General features: G+C 40.8%; 1 protein-coding gene across 1 annotated transcript in view; it reads right to left on the bottom strand.

The window, feature by feature from the left end:
- The window catches only part of GFY (golgi associated olfactory signaling regulator), a 61,361-nt gene that overhangs the window by 6,253 nt on the left and 33,360 nt on the right, over positions 1-21,748 (bottom strand). Inside the window, exons 2-3 of the mRNA XM_089689000.1 lie at positions 15,197-15,722; positions 2,522-2,692 (exon numbers count right to left, since the gene is read on the bottom strand). Coding sequence (XP_089545126.1) covers positions 2,522-2,692; positions 15,197-15,719 — 694 coding nt within the window. The 5' untranslated portion in view covers positions 15,720-15,722. The remainder of the gene's footprint in view (positions 1-2,521; positions 2,693-15,196; positions 15,723-21,748) is intronic.

Genomic DNA, 21,748 nt, shown 5'->3' with positions numbered 1-21,748 from the left:
GACTGGAATGGTACCAACGTATTAGCATAGAGCAAATGTGGTACCAATTTGCAAAAAAGGATCGAGATGTCTTCCAGGAAACCACAGGCCAGTCAACATAACATCAATAGTATGTGAGGTATTTGAGGGAATGACAAGGGACTCATAGGTGACAACCAGCATGGATTTATGAAAGACTGTTCTTGTAAGACCAACCCATTATTCAATGAGGAAGAAAGTGAGAAGTTGAATGTTGGAAGTCCAATGGATGTAGTTTATCTAGATTTTGCTAAGCCATGCGATACTGTACCTCATGAATGTTTCATCTATAATATAACATCTGTTGAAGTTGTATGTTTATGGATAGGAAACTGGTTACATGAATGGGTCCAGGGAGTACTAACAAATGACTCATTCATGGAATGGTCCAAAGTTGTGAGTGGTGTGACCCAGGACTCTGCCTTGGGGCCAAAATCTGTCAATTGTTAGGAATGATATAGAGGTTGGAACTAAAAGCTCAATTTTATTGTTTGCTGATGATACCAAATCATACAGGTAAAAACATTTGGCACAGAATGTAGCATCATTACAAGAAGACATTCATAAAACAGGGAGTTGGGCAGCTACTTGGCAGATGGGGTTCCATATTGTTATGCAGTTGGATGCCAAAAATACACATGCAAATTACAAATTAGCAGGGGCTCCCGTGGGAGAATTGGTGATAGAAAATTATATGGGGGTGCTTGCAGACTTGTCAATAGCATACAATGCCAAGCTGCAGCTAACAAAACTGACAAAATACTGTAATGTATTAAAAGAAGCATACATTCTTTTTTCGCAGATAGGGTTTTCTACTGTTGGAGCAGTAAAAATGTGAAACTCCTTCTCTCAGGAAGTGGTTCTAGCTGAGAGAATGATTAACTTTTAAAAAAAAACTTTTAAATGTCTTCCTCAGGAAGAAGAATATACAGGGCTGTAGTAATTATTAGAGAATAGAAATCACACACACATTTATGTGAAAAAATATGAGAGAAATGGGTTAGAGCCTTTACACACAACAAATTCGAACAGTGAACAATGGTCCTCCAAGTGGCCTATTGTTCTCACTGTTGTGAAGCTGAATGAAGAAAAGGGATATTTGTGCTTCAATCAGTGCTTGTTTGGTCTCTGTGTAAGCCAGAACAGTTATGAAATAAGTAGTGATTCATTATTGCAAAAAAATATTGCTGTCTGTGTGAGTGCATTATTCTCCAGGCTGAACTTTGAAGACACAGGACACAAGAAAACAAAAGAGAGCCATTATACTGCTAGTAACCCCAGCTAATCACTTTTAGGAAAATGTTGTATCACCCAACTGATTAACTGAGCACCCAGCTGATCACTGTTGATACCCAGAGATAGGGCTGCTGTTAGAAATCATGAGGCCCCTTACAATCTATCTGACAAACACCCTCCCCCAGCATGAGTGGGTGCCTTGGTGTGGGAGTATGACCTTTGAATACAGCTCCAACCACATGAACAAGCCACTCATTTAGAGTACTTGTAAATGAACCCTTAATTATTTATTTATTTTGTTTATGGTTTTTTTTTACATCTTGTTGAAATATCAGGAGTTTAAATAGAACCCTGATGTCTCGCTTTTGAGACAAAGAGATTGGGGACACATATTCCCCAATCCTTTCTCTACAGCCTCAGCTTCAATGAAGAATGAATAAACATGAAGTGCTCCATACAGAGGCTTCCTGTTCATTCACAAACTAAAGCATAGTAAACACAGTTTTCTATGCTTCTGCTATGAATGAACACAGGAGTTATAAGTATTGAGCACTCACTGTGTTCATTCAGGAGAGGAATGGACCAGTAAACATGACATCTTTACCATTCCCACATTCTCCATCCTGAAACCAAATCCCTTGTGTGCCCGCAGCAGCTGACAGCCAGGGGGAGGGAGAAGTCGGAAGCGCTGTGGGGGGAGGACAGTGAAGAGGGGTGATTGAAGTGGTGGTGGGGCAATGGCTAAAACTGATCCCCCTGTGGCTCCTCCTGCAGTAGTTGACAGCTGGTGGAAGGGAGAGCAGTAGAGGTTGGCTGCATTGTGTGTGGAGGGGGAGGAGACGCTGAGCTGTGTTCAGCAGCTTTTGTAACTGCCCGCACCACAAAGCTGCCTAAGCCCCCCTGTTAAACTGATGGGGTCTGGGCCCAATACAGGAGAGCTGATGCTATGCTCTTATCAGCAGCCCTGCCTAGGGATGAGGCTGACTCTGGGAATTACTGCTCCATCATTTCCAATAAACTAAGATATATGCTGTTGCAAGGACAGGATGTGTAACAATTCTATATTCAAACAAAAGATCTATTGGATTGTGTTTTATGCCATGCTGCCATTTAATGGCTATGGCTAGCTCAACAGCTGAACAAAGAAATCATTAGCTACTCTGTGCTCAGAGATGTGTCTAGTATAGTTTGTCAAAAATAAAATAAAAGATACACAGGGGATGATTAAGCAGAAATAGTTCATGCAGCACAAAATCAGTTGGCATACCTGGATCCTCAAATCCTTCTCCATAGAGTCTGTGGTGAGAAAACATGTCTTCTTTATGTTGTCGAATGTAGATACAATAGATGATAATAAGTAGACAAGCTAGAACACCAGCCATGCCAAGAAACAACGCAAGAAGTTTGTGAGCACCAAGATACTTTTTAATTCTAGAAACTAGCAAACAAAAGAAGGAGTTAGATTAAGTATATATCACTGAGGCATAAATATGTTTAAAAAACACTAATCACTTCAACTAAGAGAATTGTCTTGATTATTGCCAACTACAGTATATAAACTAAATTAACCACTTGCCTACCACCTCACGTTAGAGTAATGCAGCAGAGCGGCTCTCTTGCGCTGGATCGCGAGATCCAGCTCTTCCGTGTAGGGGGCGCCCACCTTCCTGGCTGTGCTGTGAATAATCAATGATTGCCAGCAGGGACCCGCTGATTGGCGAAGAGGAAGGCAGGACAGAGAAAAGCAAGGGATAAAAACTGGCACATCCCTTGGTGACAACAGCACACAGTTAACCCTTTGTTTGTCCCTAGATGTTAACCCCTTCCCAGCTACTGTCATTAGTACAGTGTCAGTGTATATTGTTAGCACTGATCATTGTATTAGTGTCATTGGTTCCCATAAAGTGTCAGCGTCAGATTGCATACTATCACAGTCGCTCTATAAGTCATTGATCACCGACATAACTAGTATAAAAAAATAAATAGATAAAGATTCCAATGTATATACCATAGTTTGTAGATGCTGTAACTATAGCGAAAACTAAATAATATACACTTATTGAATTTATGAAGAAATTTGATTTTTTTCAATTATTTTATTGGATATGTTTTATAGCAGAAAGTAAAAAATATTTTTTCTAAATTGTTGGTAGTTTTTTGTTATATAATAAAAACCCCAGTGGTGATCGAATACCACCAAAAGAAATCTCTATTTGTGTGAAAAAAATTAAAATACATTTAATTTGGGTACAGCATTGCATGACCATGCACTTGTCAGTTAAAGTAAAGCAGTGCCAAATAGCATAAAAAATGGCCTGGTCATGAAAAGGGTGAAATCCTCTGGAGGGTAAGCGGTTAAACAAAATACTGAGAGTGAGTGGTAACTGAACCAATGTGAATATTACTGTATTTAAACCCATAAAATGAATAGTAACAATTAGAGGCATCTATTACCTGTTTTTCTTTCTGAGGTGGCCTCTCATTATAAACAGGAGTCAACAAATGTGTCCATAAACATAAGGATCTAACATTATTATTATAACAGTATGTTCTGCCTGCAGCAGGGACATTGATCATTCCTCCCTAAAAAATTAAAAAATTAAATTTGGCTACTAGATGGAGAATAAAATTACTGTTTTACAGAAACTAGAGCTAAGAGTTAATAAAAATTCCCATCATTCTGAGAAAAAGAGGCAGGTGCATCTTGGGAGCTCACGTATAGTGAGGACAGAACACAGTATGTGAAAAATACTTGGGCTGCTTTCTAGTTGATCCACTAGTATCACCTTTAGTAATATCTCCAAACACAAAGTATATCTAAAGCCAACATTTTTTCATTTTGCCTAGAATAGGAAATAGTTAAAATCTTTGTCAATTGTTGTCTTGTCGTTTGTGTCCAACTGGGGAGAATTCCTTTCACTTCCTGTCCTGTACCCTAAACACAAAATGAGAGCAAAACTTTCCAAAGTGCAGGAAATGTCCTCCCAGGCAGTTGAATTGAGAAATTGAAAAATATTTGACCTTTGTGTTTCCTGTTCTGGTGACAACTCATAATTTTCCTGATGATATTTGCCACCAGGGTAAACAGCATACATTTCAGAGAAAACAGACAGCAATAGAAACTTGAAAGGGTTTCTAGCCCTTCACCACTCTTTTCAAAACTAAAAATAATGGTTTTTGATGTACTTTAATTGACTCCAAATCAGGAAAAGATTATTCCAGAACTTTGAAAAAATAAGTGATCCCTTAGAACCTCTCAAGGCACTTTGTTAACCACTTGACTTCCAGAAGATTTACCCCCCCCCCCCCCCCGACCAAGCCATTTTTAGCGATATGGCACTGCGTTACTTTAACAGACAATTGCGCGGACATGCCATGCTGTACATAAATTAAATTTATGATTTTTTTTTGCCACAAATATAGCTTTCTTTTGATGGTATTTGATCACCTCTGCATTTTTTACTTTTTGCGTTATAAACAAAAAAACCTGACAATTTTGAAAAAAAAAACAATATTTTTTGTTTTCTGTTGTAGAACTTATCCAATAAAAATTTTCTTCATAAATTTAGAACAAAATGTATTCTGCTACATATGTTTAGTAAAAAAGATCCAATAAGCGTAAGTTGATTAGTTTGAGCAAAAGTTATAGCGTTTACTATGGGACATATGCTGGAATTTTTGTTTATTTTTTTAATACTAGTAATGGCGGCAATCTGCAACTTATAGTCGGACTGTGATATTGCGGCAGACATTATTATACTAACTGACACTATTTGGGGACCAGTGACACTAATACATTGATCAGTGCAAAAAATATGCACTGACTCCTTACTAATGACACTGGCTGGGTACGGGTTGAACATCTAGGGTGATCAAAGGGTTAACTGTGTGCATAGCTATGTGCTTGGTGTACATTAGGTGGTGCTTTTACTAGGGAAAGTAAAGAATCATGTTCCCAGCTTTGCAGGGACACACAATCCTTCACTCCCCCCTTCGATTATATACGTGATTTTGCACAGGAGAGCCGTCTTGTAGCAGTAAAACTGCTATAGGTCGGACCTTAAGTGATTTAAGGCCACCATAGCCATAACAGTAGTTTTTTCATTTTTTGGTGTGTAGGAAAAATACAACCTTCTTAAGGCATTATTGCTAGCTGTAGACTAAATATGAATGGCTGCAGGCTATAGGTAAAAGGGGGGGGGGTTTATAAAACTTAGAAGATGGCTTACATCGACTAGTCCTTAGGGAGCTTAGCTCAGTTATAGCCAAGCTGCTATTTTCAATTTTTGATGGTCTGTATTAGATACCCTCAATTTAAGTTGATGGATAGAAAGAAAATTATTGAAATGCACACTTCAGGGTAGCTAATTGCACATGGTTGCCTGAAAGTCAGAAACAGGAGCCTGATAATAAGTCTTTGAACCTTTATCAAAAAACAACTAATGCATTTCTGGGGACTAGGCTCCTTATTCCCCAGCGGTATCCCAGCAGAGTGTTCTTGATAGCAACATTATAGATAGGTAGCAAAGTTCACACCAGCCGCTAGAACAACATTCTGGTATTCAAAGCTTTTCTCCTGTTTACATGCCTTAAAAGATCAATGTTTCTCCATGTAAGGCTTATTGAGAAAGTGCTGAATTTTCTGTGAGATTTCCTCATGAGATTTGGAGAAAGATTGATGCTGCTGTTAATATTTCTACTTCTCCTGTAAGGCATTCAGCTATCTGCATCAGTATCTGAGACTAAGATTTCTGCTCACAAAGGGGGCAGTACAGGTTAAAACCTACCGAGAAAAAAACACCAGTTTCTGAGACTCACAATAATGACCCAGAATCTGTATGCATATTTCATATCTGCCAGCAAAGCTGACCATCTTTTTTTTTCATTTTTTAATTGTTCTGTTCAATAAAGGGTTTGCTCTACTGCAAAAAACACCAGGGATACGTTTAACACTTTACTGTCTTTCCCAGTATGTCATGTATACCTTGACAATATGGAAAAGAAAACAGTTTTCTGAAAACCCCTTTTTAGTGTACAACACCTTTACACAGTGTGTATATATCGTATGTTGTGTTATCCCCCCCCCCCCAAAAAAAGCATGAAATTAAATGTATACAGGTGAAACTCAAAATATTAGAATATCATGCAAAAGTTCATTTATTTCAGTAATGCAGCTTAAAAGGTGAAACTAATATATGGGATAGACTCATTACATGCAAAGCAAGATAGTTCAAGCCGTGATTTGTCATAATTGGGATGATTATGGCTTACAGCTCATGAAAACCCCAAATCCACAATCTCAGAAAATTAGAATATTACATGCAATCAATAAAACAAGGATTGTACATAGAACAATATCGGACCTCTGAAAAGTATAAGCATGCATATGTACTCAGTACTTGATTTGGGCCCCTTTTGCAGCAATTACTGCCTCAATGAGGCGTGGCATGGAAGCTATCAGCCTGTGGCACTGCTGAGGTGTTATGGAAAACCAGGATGCTTCAATAGCGGCCTTCAGCTCTTCTGCATTGTTCGGTCTCATGTCTCTCATCTTTCTCCTGGCAATGCCCGTTAGATTCTCTATGGGGTCCAGGTCAGGCGAGTTTGCTGGCCAATCAAGCACAGTAATCCCACGTTCATTGAATCAGGTTTTGGTGCTTTTGGCAGTGTGGGCAGGTGCCAAGTCCTGTTGGAAAATGAAGTCAGCATCCCCATAAAGCTCGTCTGCGGAAGGAAGCATGAAGTGCTCCAAAATCTCCTGGTAGACGGCTGCGTTGACTTAATGAAGCACAGGCTTATTGCCCTTGAACTGCAGTCTGACATTATGGACAGGTTGTATTTATTGCTTGCCGTTACAGCTCTGGACAACTGGGACAACACTGTTAGACTGTCTTCATCTGCATCTGCACATGGCTAAGATAGGGCATGCTCCTTAGGCTACGTTCACACTAGCCTTGTGTGCAGGCGGCAGAGAGGCGTTTGGGAAGCGTTTTTACCGCTTCCCAAACGCCTCTGCCAACTCTGCACATTACAGCACATGGTGCTGTTCTAACGGGAGCGTTTGCGTCGCGTCGCGGCAAAACGGACGCCTCTGGACGAGTCAGGAGGCTTTGAAGCCTCCTATTCTCGTCTATGGTGCCGCTCCGCAAACGCCCGGCCGGCGTTTGCGGTGCGGTTGCGACGCGGTTGCGGGGCGTTTGCCGAGCGGTAACACCACTCAAACTGCATTATAGGCGTTTGTGGGGCGTTATTAACGCTCGGCAAACGCCTAGCAACCGCCGCTAAACCGCGCATGCGGCGTTTGCGGAGCGTTTGCCGAGCGTTAAAAACGCTCAGCAAACGCCGGACCAACGCTTGCCAAATGCTATAGGGGCGTTTGGCAAGCGTTGGCAAAACAGCCAAGTGTGAACGAGCCCTTAATTAGACATCCCACTAAATGTCTGCTGATGGTGTGGATGATGGGAAATCTGAAGATTTAGCAGTGATCAAGATGGTAGATCATATCTGGGAGACAAGGAGGATGATTGTACAACAAAGGGGAATTATAAATAGATAAATGGAGCATTTACCACCCCCCCCCCCATTCCCAGTTTTTCTCTTAGATCCCATTACTTATGAGAATGCTCAGAATAATTTTTCATTCACAGCACAGGTGTTGCCAGTGGAGGAAAACTTACACCCTGCATACAATAGTAGCCCAACACCCTTTCCCTTTTGACATACTGTACTTTCTGCTGGCAATATCCTGTGCACTTGGTTGTAACCTCTACTGAATTTTCAGGTGCTGTGACTGCCTTACCTTTAGAGTGATATAAGAGAGCAGAGGACATTGTCCAGTAGCCTTGGCCTGCTCTTATATGAATACTGAAAGTCTATTCTTTCCTTTGTTTATTATGACACTTTATGAAGTTTCATCTGACCTTTGGAGTCTAGTGTTTAGAATACTCTTTTGTACTATACATGGAATAGAAAATATTAAGACTTTTGTGTAAAGTTAGTAGATGATATATATTGTGGATGTACTCATGCCTTTCAAATTATATTGATGAACAGAATGTCTCATGTGTTTTACAGTCCAGACAATTATGTCCAAATCAGAAGAAAATTACAAATGGACAAAAAGGCAATTGAATATGAGCATATGTTCTATTATTATTATACAGGATTTATATAGCACCAACAGTTTGCTCAATGCTTTACAATATAACGGGAGACAATACAGCAACAATACAGTTCAATACAAGAGGGTTAGGAGGGCCCTGCTCCTTGGAGCTTACAATGGGGCTGGTGGTACAAAAGGTAATAGCTGTGGGGGATGAACTGATAGGAGGAACAGAAGATTCCGTTATTAGCTGCAGGCAGGATAGGCTTCCCTGAAGAGATTTTCAGAGATCGCTTAAAACTGGGCAAAGTAGGCGATAGTCGGATAGATTGGGGTAGAGAGTTCCAGAGGATGGGGGAGGCTCTGGAGAAGTCCTGGAGATGAGCATGGGAGGAGGAGACAAGGGAGCTAGAGAGAAGGAGGTCGTGGGAGCAGCGAGAGGACAATTTGGGTGATATTTGGAGACAAGATTGGTGATGTAATTTGGGGCAGAGTTATACATGGCTTTATATGTTATTGTTAATGTTCTGAATTTTATTTGGTGGACAATGGGATGCCAGTGGAGGGATTGGCAGAGAAGGATGGCAGATATGGAACGGTTAGTAAGGTGGATGAGTCTGGCAGCAGCATTCATGATAGACTGAAGAGAGTATAGCCTGCGATGAAAAAGGCCAATGAGGAGGGAGTTACAATAGTCAAGGCGAGAGATAACCAGGGAGTGAATAAGTTGCTTAGTAGTTTCAGACTGGAGGTGATATAAGCCATTACAATTAACTTTAAAGTAAAAGTTTACCAGTATTGTGCATTATATTTAAAATGATTCTATCCATGCAAAAAAGTCTCAGGCTCTGCAAAGCTAGGCTCTTTGTAATGCGGGCAGAATCACTGCGATTCTGCCCTTCGATTCCAAAACACTGACAAACTGCTCTGGTTCCATTTATTTTCAATGGCACCAAAATGCTGGTGCAATTCTGGAGCAATTGTCCTGCGATAAATTGTGGCACACCGCATTGTGCGAAGCTTGTTGCCCAAAAAAGAGCAGGAGCTTCTTTCGGAACAAGGAGCTTTTCACGATTGCAGCACTATTCATCGCCCAATAATCACGGTGGAATCGCACTGCGTTTTAGGTGCCATTGAAATTGAATGGCACCAAAACAAGCGTGGTGCAATTTGTCCATTTTGCAGGCAGAATCATGAGGATTCTGCCTGTGATACAAAATGCTTAGATGTTAATGGAGCCTCAGCCCTTAGTACTACTTTAACATAAAAGATTTATAGTCCCCCCCCACCCATATAGCTTCATGTGTATATACAGTATATATTATAGTAGTGATTATCTGCTGTTTTTGTATTATAAAGGGCTAATTTTTGTTTTTTAATCACATCATGATAGGTGATAAAAAAAGAAATCATGCTGCTACTAAATGTCTTATGCTAGGCATACAAATTTGCACAAATATGACAATGTGTTATGCTGGCCATAGTTGCACAAATATTCATAATGAAAATTCTTAGTACATTCAATTAATGGACAAATGTTTGAAAATTTCACTTGCATTTAACATTCAATTTTAAAATGAATGTAATTTCTGAACAAAAACCACATATACTATCCGAAAATTTGTTTGACCAAGAAAAGTTTTCTATTCTCCAAATTCGAATTCTCCCATCACTGTGGTCGAAAACAAATGTGGACTTGACCCCACTAATAATTAGAAAAGTGAAGGAACGTTCATAAAACAAAACATTTTGACAACAAGCACAGGTAGCTTGTATAAAGCATAATATTATATCACAATCCTGTCTGAAAATCTGCAAAACAGTGTTTTTATTTTTTTTATTCTATTTATTTATTTAGATCCCTGAGTCTGATGATACAGTATGTAGCAGTTTTAACCTCCTAATGGTTTATACAGTAAATCTCACCTCTCTGTTATTCTCAGAGTGGATTAGATATTTTCCTCCCTAACCATATAGCTGTTTATTTTTTATTTATCACTGCATATAGATATTCAAGAATAATTTGTCTTTTTTTAAACTACATAACTACTAAATTATACACCAAACTTGTTTTGAGGTTTTTATCCAATTAATTAATTATTCAAAACTATAATTGGCCAACTAATCATGAAAGTAATTGTTAGTTGCAGCCCTATGTGTTGTCTCAGAAAACACAGTGAAGTACTCCTCAAGCAGCTCAGCTCACACACTACTACCCCTTCCCAGCACTGAAATGTTAGCCCTCCAGCCATCTATTCTGTAATGTAAATACAGAGCAGTTGCTCTGGGTGGGGTAAGTAGGGTGAGCTGAGCTGCTGAGGGAACAGAGTTGGGTGACTTCAGAGCTTCCGTTTTAACTGAGATCTACAGTTACAACACACACTTTTACTTTTTAATACCAGCATTGTTATAGCAATAATTGTTCTTCGACAACCCATTATGGGCGTACTTGAAATATCTTCTTTCGTGATTGCTGCCTTTCTGCTGGCCATCTCTTTCCACCCACAATGTCCTGGATTCCCCGTACGCTTTTCGGCTTCTGCTCATTCCTTTGGTTCACGTTAGATTTCTAAGGACTAGATATCTGACAGGACCTCGCTGCCTCCAAACAGTTTTTTTCTGTACTGACTATGATTCCTGAAACATCTCCTCTCAGACAATATCAGGGGTGGTGCCAAGGGGTTGCTTCGGTGTGTTTTAGCACCCCCAAAAATGTGCCTATCAGCAGCCACCCTGAGTGCACCAGGGAAGAGGTTCACACTTTGTGGCCTGGATTTCCTGCCATGATAACTGCAGGTAGACCCAGCTCCTGATGTGAGTTGTACTCTCGCCCTCATGCCTGCCCCTATGTGTACACATGTTCACTCAAATTACAATGTAAGTATGCTGTGGATTGTGCAGAGGGTAACATACTGTAATATTTGTGGTGGAGTATACTGTAACATTTGTGGTGGAGCATTCTACTGTCTTTTCTTTTTGTTTGCGGAGCAAATTGCCCATAGATAAAAAAGGACATTTCAGCCACCAATATAAGGGGGGTAGGGGCACAATGCTCACCCATTGTACCAAAACTGTGAATGCAGGCAATTGAAAAGTGATTGCAGTATGGCTCCCTTCACTTAAATGGGTTGCGTTCAGTTGCAGTACCACCACTGAATGCAACATGCCATTTAACTTTTGCCACAGCTGAGAAATAAAGATTGCAGCCGCAGCATGTATGCAGCCCAGAGTGGCTTTATCTGCTTGTTCAGGTTGGCAGTCAGGGGGCAGTAAAACCATGGATCAACCGCATGCTTTCCCTGTCCCCTGGCTACCCATGTGAGTGAGCCCCAAGAGGGCACACTGACCACCAATATAAGAGGGAGCATTGACCAGATATGTAAAGGGGCGCACTAAGTAAAGACCACCAATGTATATGGTTGCACTGAGCACTGACCACCAATGTAAAGGGGAACACTAGGTACTGACCACCAATGCACATGGTTACACTGAGCACTGACCACCAATGCACATGGTTACACTGAGCACTGACCACCAATGTACATGGTTACACTGAGCACTGACCACCAATGTAAAGGGGAACACTAGGTACTGACCACCAATGCACATGGTTACACTGAGCACTGACCACCAATGTAAAGGGGCACACTAAGTACTGACCACCAATGCACATGGTTACACTGAGCACTGACCACCAATGTAAAGGGGCACACTAAGTACTGACCACCAATATACATGGTTAAAGTGAGCACTGACTACCAATGGAAGAGGAAGAACTGACCACCAATGTAAGGGGACACACTGGGCATCTAATATTGTATACTGTCCTGATGCCCGCAATCTATACACTACACAGTCCTGACTTCATCATTCTACATGCTATGTTGTATGTTACACAATGAGTACACTGATAACATAATCCTGACTGCTCTACTCCGTATGTCTATTGTACATTATGTAGTCCTGACCACTGCACCATATATGATATTTTGTACTTTACATTGTTCTGACAGTTGCATTATATACACTATGTTGTACATTAGGTAGTACTGATCACTGCATTGTTTACACTGTGTTGTTTGTTACAGTCCTGACTGCTGCAATTTATCCTCTTTGTTGCTCGTTACTTACAGTATTTCCTAGCAAGAGGTTCAGCCCCGGTTCACACTAGATCCAACTTTGAAATTGTGCAACATCACTTGAAGTCACACAATTTCAAAGTCAGATGGCAGTGCGACTTCATAGACATCTGTGCAACTTCATGCACAGATATCTATGCAAGTGGCACCCTAAATCGGCAAAAGTAGTGCAGGAACTACTTTCCTAACCATTGTGATTCCAACGCACTGAGTCGCACTGATTAGAACAGTTCAATTGCTGATCACTGGATGCGATTTGTTATGCGATTTGAACGGTCAGCCAGGGCTTATCATCTTAACAGTTTCCTGGTTGCAAAGTATTTCCCAACTAATTTAAAAAAGTTCTTTTAGGTAGGATCAACAAACCGTTGGCTCTCCATATTCTGTCTGGACAAAAGCACATCTGATGGAAGATTTTCCTTTTTTTAATCACTGGGGCTCCAGAAGACTTTACCCCCTTCAGGACCAGGGCATTTATTTGCTATTCCGCACTGCACTACTTTAACTGGCAATTATGCAGTCATGCAATACTGTACACAAATAGCATTTTAAACAATTTTTTCACACAAATAGAGCTTTCTTTTGGTGGTATTTGATCACCACGGGGTTGCCCATTTTTTGCTATGTAAACAAAAATTTTGAAAAAAAAAAATATTTTCTACTTTGTCATAAAACATATCCAATAAAATAAAATGTTGTCATAAATTTAGGCCAAATTGCGTTCTGCTACGAGTGTGTGGTAAAAAAACAAAAACTCCCAATAAGTATATTTTAATTGGTTTGTGCGGAAATTACAGCGTCTACAAATTATGCTATATAGCATTTACCTGCCGGTACTTGCTGACTGCCTAACTGGGAAAATACATCATTTTTTTACATTTAATACCAGTGTTATGGCTGCAGCTAGATGGCATAACCCTGGTATTAATTTTTCCCTTATCCACTGGTCTTTCTGATAAAAGTAATCTGAACAGTGGATTCACTGCTGGCTTTCTTTTTAGAAGCAGTGGAAGGGGTCTCCCCCCCCCCCCCCCCGGGCCCTGGAACAGATCCGGCACTGGTAGCAGCAGCGTATAGAGATAAGTGAAGAAAAGATGTCCTCCACTCATTTCTGGGGCTAGGAGGAGCAGAGCGACATCATGGCGTCACTTCCAGTTCCAGATGAATTTCAACAAGGCCATTTTGTTTAAACAAAATATAAAAAAAAAATTTTTGATCACTTGCTTTTAAAGGTAGAATAGAGTCTTATAGTCTTATAAACCCCAGATCTCTCCATAAAGAGGACCTGTCATGCTGTATTGTTGTCACAAGGGATGTTTACATTCTGTGCAGCAGCAATAAATGTGATAACAAAAAAAAAATTAAAGGGACTGTTTAAAAATAAAAAAATGAAATAAATTAAATCGTATAGCGATCCCATGACCACTGGGCCCCAAGTACCTTGGATCTGCACTCCGCTGTGTCCAAGGGGGGGGAGGGGTATGCCATGCCCCAACAGGAGTGCAGCACCTCTTAGCCTAAGCAGATAAAATGACATATACCACAAGGTGTAAGATTCTGGAGGCAAGGACACAGGGGCCCCATGATCCCTTATTGCCCGAGGGCCCCATGAGTTGTCAGTTCGCCCCTGGTTGTAACTTTGAGAGCCCCGATAAAAAGCCCTATTCACACTTATCTGTTGTCAGCAGTTTACTGCAGAAATGTTCCAAGTAGAACCACAGTCTTTCCTGTGTGTCTAGTTCACATCTGTGTGTGCAGTTTAGTAGTTTAGTATAAGAGGTACATTCGCACCTACCCACATGCATTACCACATATGCTGCAACATGTAAGGAACAGTGTATGTAAACCTTTCACAATGGGATTTTTTAAAACATTTACAGGGCTTATGTCATACGATTGTCTTTAAAATAGTAGTACTGATTATGATACGGATTTTTTTGACTGCTAGTAAATTTTGTGTTGATAATATAAATCCAGGAGGATACAGCTATACCCAGGATCAAAGCTGGAGGGGGTCCAGGCTATAGCCTCCAGAACTAGACACTGTGAGGTTTTTTGGCTCCTCTGCATACCAATGCTGGACAATGTGCTAAGGGACTATCCACCATAATTAAGTTTCATTTTAAAATATAATTAGAAGCAAAACTTTTTTTTTAGTTTTGGATAGCATGGAGAAGAATTAGAATACCTATTAGGTTTTTATAGTCACCTGTGTCCCTGTTATGGAGATTCGCTGTACTATTTGCCCTTTTTACCATTATCACTGAAAGTGAAAGTAAACAAAACTTCAAATTTTGGGCTGTCTGCAAAACAGTGAGAGAGGGGAAATCTTCCAATAGGTACACTAGTTCAGGGGACTCTTGTGACAATCAGGGATTTTTTCTCACTTCCTGTTTTGGCTATGAGACAGGAAGTGAAGTGAAATCTCCTCCATGGGACACAGATGGCAAAAAAAACCTGACAGGGGTTATAACCCTCCCTTTCTTTATCCAAGATGAAAAAAAAAGTTTTGTCTTTAGTTTTAGTTTAAACTTGAAATACACGAAAGTGTTTCAATTCCAAAATAACTCCATCTTGACATCATCTTTGCAAGTGTAACGTTTCTATGTCAGTGTAATTATATCACAATGTGCATAGCTCCATAAGTACACTCAGCGTGTTATTGATCATTCTAGGTCTGCCACAAAAATGTATAACCAACCTTTTTGCTGACCATCTTCTTCCATATAATTATGATAAACAACAAAGTTTGTGAAGTTGATGAAATGCTTCCATATTATGTAGTGAGTTGCATTGTCCATGTCCATACTAGAGGTCAGGTTAGAAAAAGATGTCATGTTTGTTGCCTCATCATAGTCATCTAGAATGTCAGCTTGTATTGTCTGGTTTGAACCGACGTCTTGAGTTATGTTGAGACAATCATTGGCCGGTTTTTGAGAAGCATCCAAATTAAAGCAGCAAGGTTGGTCTGTACTGTTCTGCTGAACTGATGACTGTAAAGAAGAGTTTTTATTGGCTTTTAGATTTGAATTGCAGAGAAGACGTAACACGGGAGGGGATTTAAATCCTTCTGGCTTGCTGATGCTGTTTGTATCAGTATGCTTTGACAGTTTTAAAAGCTGTAGAAAGTCAAATGCATTGTTCTTCTCTGTGAAGCAGGACAGTAAGAGAATATATACTACACAAAGTGACAGCCCAGATGTCATTTTGTATCGCTGTTTCATTTTCTATAATAAAAAGAGAAAATCAGTTATATACTTATACTGTACACCGCATTTACCTATGTGATGCTAAATTAATCCACAACACAGCAAATTACACAGAGCCATTAAAAGAATCACTGCCCCAGTGAAGAATACAATGTACCTAAAAGAGTCCCTTCCATTTCCATTTTTGTTTTTTTGCGAGGAAGCTGAAGAATCCAAAAATAAACACAAACACAATGGTTTAACCTAGGCTTCAAATCTGCAAAGCAGTGGTGCTAACCACTGAGCAACAATGTTTTAATAGTTTTAAAGCAGAACTCCAGGCACAAACTTCTTTACACATTCTTGTCACTGATTTCCTACTGAGGCAGGGACTTTTGGAGGGGACTGCAGGCTAGCCTCTTACCTACTGACCATAGGCCCTGGCATCTGAAGGGTCTTTTTTCTTTGGGAGGTGTGTGCTGGGGGGTGCCTTTTACTTTGGATTCATGTCCGTGTGTCCCCAAAACATACAGATTTGGGGTCTCTGTGCCCAATCCAGCATTGACTGCTTCAACCCCCTTCTAGAATCAGAGACTCTAAGCAAATGTTAATCTAATCAGCTCAAAACAACCTGATACTGAGGTCTCTTGCTGTAATCTGTGTATTCAGGTGTGATGTGTTTACCATTGTGTATGTGTCCCGTTTTTTGAGTCACCTATTGTCTGTTGACTAGTCCTCCTTGGAGGTTCCCACATGATGGGATTAGTTTGGTGTCAACTTGTCCTCATTATCTAATCAGTGTGGGATATTTATCCTGATGTGTAATATTTGTTTTTATTGTTCATGTGGGGACTGCCTCTATTTCTGTAGTGTATAAAAACCTGTATTTCTGTTCAATACAATGAAGTTCCAGTTGCACCTAAGCTAGTGTTGTCTAATCCTTGGGTGCAATGTCCAGCTATAATACCTTGTTCCTGTGTTCTAGTGGTTAGGAAGCAGTTCTCTGATGGAGGCACCCAGGTGGGGTGCCAGGCGGTCTGTCACACCTACCTTCACTAAATATGTTATCCATCTTTTGGTTCACTCAGTAGCTGGGCTGAAAAAGCCTATTCATATTCAAATCAAACCGGTAATTCTCTTTATTTTCCTGTTTGTAAGACCAATGACTGCTATACCTCCTATTCCCACAGCTACTGCTCTTGGCACATCCCTTCTGTAGTTCTATCTCCAGGAAGCAGAGATGTAATTCAGCCCCACTTGCAGTGGTGGGCGGAACGAGACACATTCAACATGTACAGGCCTAGTGTACCTGCCCACATTCAATGCAATTCCCAGAGGTTGATGGGAACTGCAGTTTCCTTTCACTGAAGAGAGAGCGGAGAGGATATGATGTAAACCCTGCTTTTACACCTCCTCCTTGGCAGTGCGGATGCTGTTATCCTTTGAATTACAGAAATGACTTGCTCAAAACCCAGTTAGACTTTTCTCTTCCATGGTAAGGATTTTCACAAATGTATGAACTCTAGTGTTTTGTATAGGGGGGTGTACTAATGGGTGATTTTTTTTGCCTATCCTGAAGTTCTTTAAGCTTATAAACATTAATGTGTAAACAAAATTGCACATATGAAATTAGCAGAAGGTTCTATTTTCTAAGCTATAATGTGTATACTATTTGGCATAGCAGTAGATATTTTTAGCTCTCATTGCTGCAAATGACAATCATTAAAGCTTAGTAAATCAAGTCTATAATGAGGTCTGATGAATCCCAAACTGTGGAGAATAGGTAAGTCATGCTGAACACAGTGCCAACATAATTTCTCCAAAATTCACACGTCAGCAGAGAAAATGGTCAGATTTAAATCTTATGTAGGTGATAGAGAAGAGTCAATAATAAGGCCTCGTGCACACAGGACATTTTAAAAACGCTCCTCCTCTTGGCAGATTAAACACCTGCCACTTGTAAAAGTGTCCAATGCATTTACCGGTGTTAGGCACTTTGGCGTGAATTCATTTCATTGGCCAGAATAATAACATTCATCTCATAGAGTGCCCCTGTGCATCAATTGTTCCATCACAGTGCCCTGTTACATGAAATGTTCCCATCAGAGTAGTGTCACCAACAGAATGCCCTCCTTACATCAGGTATCCCCATCAAAGTGCCCCTGTACCTTTTAGATGCGTGGAGCTGAGAAGCAGCGCAGGCTACAGGTCTGGATGGAGGAAGTTCCAAATCCATCCTCCTGTATATGTTAGGGGTGAAGAAAGCATGTTATATCACGGGCCACAGGTGGTTCTAACAACAAGGCTAGGCTAGGGATTGAGGACCAGGTCATGGCTTAGCAGATGCATTGGTTGTAGGGACCAGGAGCAGTCCTCCTTAGATCCAAGCCTGACAGGCGGTCCAGTCTGACAGATTAATGATTTATCCAGGTAGCAGGTGAGATAAAATGAAGGTATAAGCAGTTCAAGCACCTTTAACAGATTCCTGAGTTAAGCCTGTGAGAATAGAGATTTCTGAGGTGCCATTGCTAAATGTAATTTAGATAGACATGCTCTAGTACTGTGATCTTGGTTCTAGCTTCATTACCTAGTGAGTTAGACTACAGTGACATGGGCAGGAAGGGATGGATAGTTTGCTGCATTCAAAGGCGAACATTCTATGCTATAACTACATATAAACTGGACTATTAGCCTGTGTGACGCATACTGTTTGTGTCCAGGGTCAGTCAGATGAGTGGTTACATGCAAACAGCAGTGACCCTGGACATTGCTTTGTACAGAATATACATGATTGTAGGCACATGTAGTGCTCATTCTATTCAATAGGTGGCGTCTGTCTGCTGTTTAGATGGAATGAAGACTTAGAGCAGTGATGTTCTTCTGCAGCCCCCATGGGCATCACAGGGGCAATAGCTGTCCAAATAGATGCTGCAGTCCCCAGTAACCTTTCACAAGAACCTTGGATGGGACAGCCCTTATAAATAAGGGACCCTGCTTGGTTTTGGTGCTCATTTTGGAGTGGATAGAGTAGGGACAGAAACGCTTGTTAGGGACAGAGATTTAGTGTCAGAGAAAGGTTCCGATATGAAGAGGGCCCTGCCAGTCATCCCTTCTTCAGATTCTGTCCCATTTAAGTAGGCCATGCTGATAATGTGAGATTACCGATAAATCACTACTGTCTATACTACCTCGGTACCACTAGTGCCTGCACACTGATGGGGATTGTTCTGTGGCTAAGGGAAGCATTTATATTACTGATTACAGCAAGTGTTACTGCACCTGTTACTGTGTGTATTAGTCCACCTGTCACTGCGTGTATTACTGCACCTGTCACTGCGTGTATTACTGCACCTGTCACTGCGTGTATTACCGCGCCTGTCACTGCATGTATTACCGCGCCTGTCACTGCGTGTATTACCGCGCCTGTCACTGCGTGTATTACTGCACCTGTTACTGCATGTATTACTGCACCTGTCACTGCGTGTATTTCTGCACTTCTCACTGCATGTATTACTGCACCTGTCACTGCGTGTATTACTGCACCTGTTACTGCACCTGTTGCTGCATGTATTACTGCACCTGTTACTGCATGTATTACTGCACCTGTTACTGCACCTGTCACTGCGTGTATTACTGCACTTCTCACTGCATGTATTACTGCACCTGTCACTGCGTGTATTACTGCACTTCTCACTGCGTGTATTACTGCACCTGTCACTGTGTGTATTACTGCACCTGTCACTGCGTGTATTACTGCACCTGTCACTGCGTGTATTACTGCATGTCAGGAATGGACTTGCCAATAGTGGTGGGACTCACCTGCCTTGTGGGCTGCAGTACCAGGGCTGGCCAGCGGGTGCTCTCAACAACCAGAGGTTCACTTCGGCAATTAGCCATCACCTGGGGCTGATTGCAGGTGTATTTAGGGATGGCCAGACCTGCAGTCTGTGCCTTGGTGTGTGTTTTTCCATTGGCCCCTGTAACTTGTAACCTGCATTCCTGTTCCTGGTTCTGCTTGACTTGTTGCCGACCCTGCCTGATCCTGACCTCTGCTGACTTCTCCTGTTTTGATCCCTGGCTTGTGACCCTGACCATTCTCTCCGCCTGCTCCTCCTGTACCTAGCTGCCCGATAGTTATCGACCCGGCCTGCCTGATTACGTTGTGCTCTATATGTGTATGTACCTGTGTACCTATACCAGTTTAGGTTTGGGTTTGTTTCACCTTGTTGTATGTATTTGTGTTAGCTTGGGGTTTGGTGCACTGCGTTTATGTTTGTATTGTTAGTCTTAATAAATTGTCTTGTTTATACCATATCTGAAGCTTGCGTTTCCCTGTGTCAGTCCACACACTTCTGGTCACACCCACATCCCTGACACTGCACCTGTCACTGCGGGTATTACTGCACCTGTTAATGCAGGTATTACTGCACCTGTCACTGCGGGTATTACTGCACCTGTCACTGCGGGTATTACTGCACCTGTCACTGCGGGTATTACTGCACCTGTCACTGCGGGTATTACTGCACCTGTTAATGCATGTATTACTGCACCTGTCACTGCGGGTATTACTGCACCTGTCACTGCGGGTATTACTGCACCTGTCACTGCGGGTATTACTGCACCTGTTAATGCGTGTATTACTGCACCTGTTAATGCATGTATTACTGCACCTGTCACTGCGTGTATTACTGCACCTGTTACTGCCAGTGCTAATACCAACTGTGTACTCTTGTAACTCTTCTGCCATACTACTTTCTCAAATACAAGGACTGTTAACTTTCTTTGGTTTCTGTGTGTGTGCCATTCTCTCTGCATCAGGTACCCCGCCATGTATGGGGCCATGTATCATGAGATTTTGAGTGCAAACCTCCTTCCATCAGAAAGGGCATTGAAGATGAAATGTGGGTGAGTCTTCCAACATGACAATGATCCCAAACATACCGCCCGGGCAACGAAGGAGTGGCTTCGTAAGAAGCATTTCAAGGTCCTGGAGTGGCCTAGCCAGTCTCCAGATCTCAACCCCATAGAAAACGTTTGGAGGGAGTTGAAAGTCCGTGTTGCCCAGCGACAGCTCTGAAACATCACTGCTCTAGAGGAGATCTGCATGGAGGAATGGGCCAACATATCAGCTAGATTTGTTTTTCAGCTTTTTTAGCCTTTACATCAGCTTTTATTTTTATTGTTATTCATTTTTTATTATAATTATAATTTATTTTGTGGTAGAGTATTTTTATTATTATTAATAATAGTATTAATATTATGTATTCTGTGTTAAGCTATTTATTATTATTCTTCATAATTTATATATTTATGTATTATTACATATTAGTTTATTTTATTATTTATTTATGATTATTTTAGTTTTTTTGTGTATTTATTTTAAATTTAGTCATTCATATACTGTATTATTACTTTTTTTTTTCATTTGAATAGAAAATGCACAAAAACACATGTAAAAACAAGGAAATATGTGCAAGAATGCACAAATCACATGTTTTTACTCATTTCTATGGAGATAAAACAGCTCAAAAACGCACAAATCTGCCCAATTTGAGTGACAAAAAAAATGCTCCTTGTTTGAGCTTCAGGAGTTTGGCTTTAGTCGACTTGAAGCAGAGATGTGAATCTCCATTGAGAACAACTGATTTTTTTTCTCAAGTGTTTTGGAGCTTTGATCTTGGAGCTACAAATCTTTGTGAAGTGTGAATGGAGCCTAACTGGTCTAAGTGACCCAGAGTGAGCTTGCTTGAAAAATCTGAATCACTTTCCTTCATTCTTGTCCCACTTCAGTTACTTATTACATAATGAAGATCAGAACAACCATAGAAATCTATTTTAGGATGAGCCCCAGAATCTACATTTATAATAGGTGAGCAATGGCAGATCACACATCCTCAAAGGTTCAGTTTTTAGCTGCAGCCTGTGTAGAGGTTGATGGGAAAAAGGGTCACATGCATCTCTTTTCAATGATCAATCAAAAATATATATTTCTTGAATGATGGTCTAAAGCAGGAGTCTCCAAATTATGGCCCAGTGGCAAAATATAGCCCACAGCTAGTGCGAGT

Source organism: Staurois parvus, unplaced genomic scaffold (assembly GCF_062004578.1).
Source record: "Staurois parvus isolate SC_StPar_1 unplaced genomic scaffold, SC_StPar_1.0 ptg000465l, whole genome shotgun sequence".
NCBI lineage: Eukaryota > Metazoa > Chordata > Amphibia > Anura > Ranidae > Staurois > Staurois parvus.
This window is presented reverse-complemented; position numbering and strand designations above follow the sequence as displayed.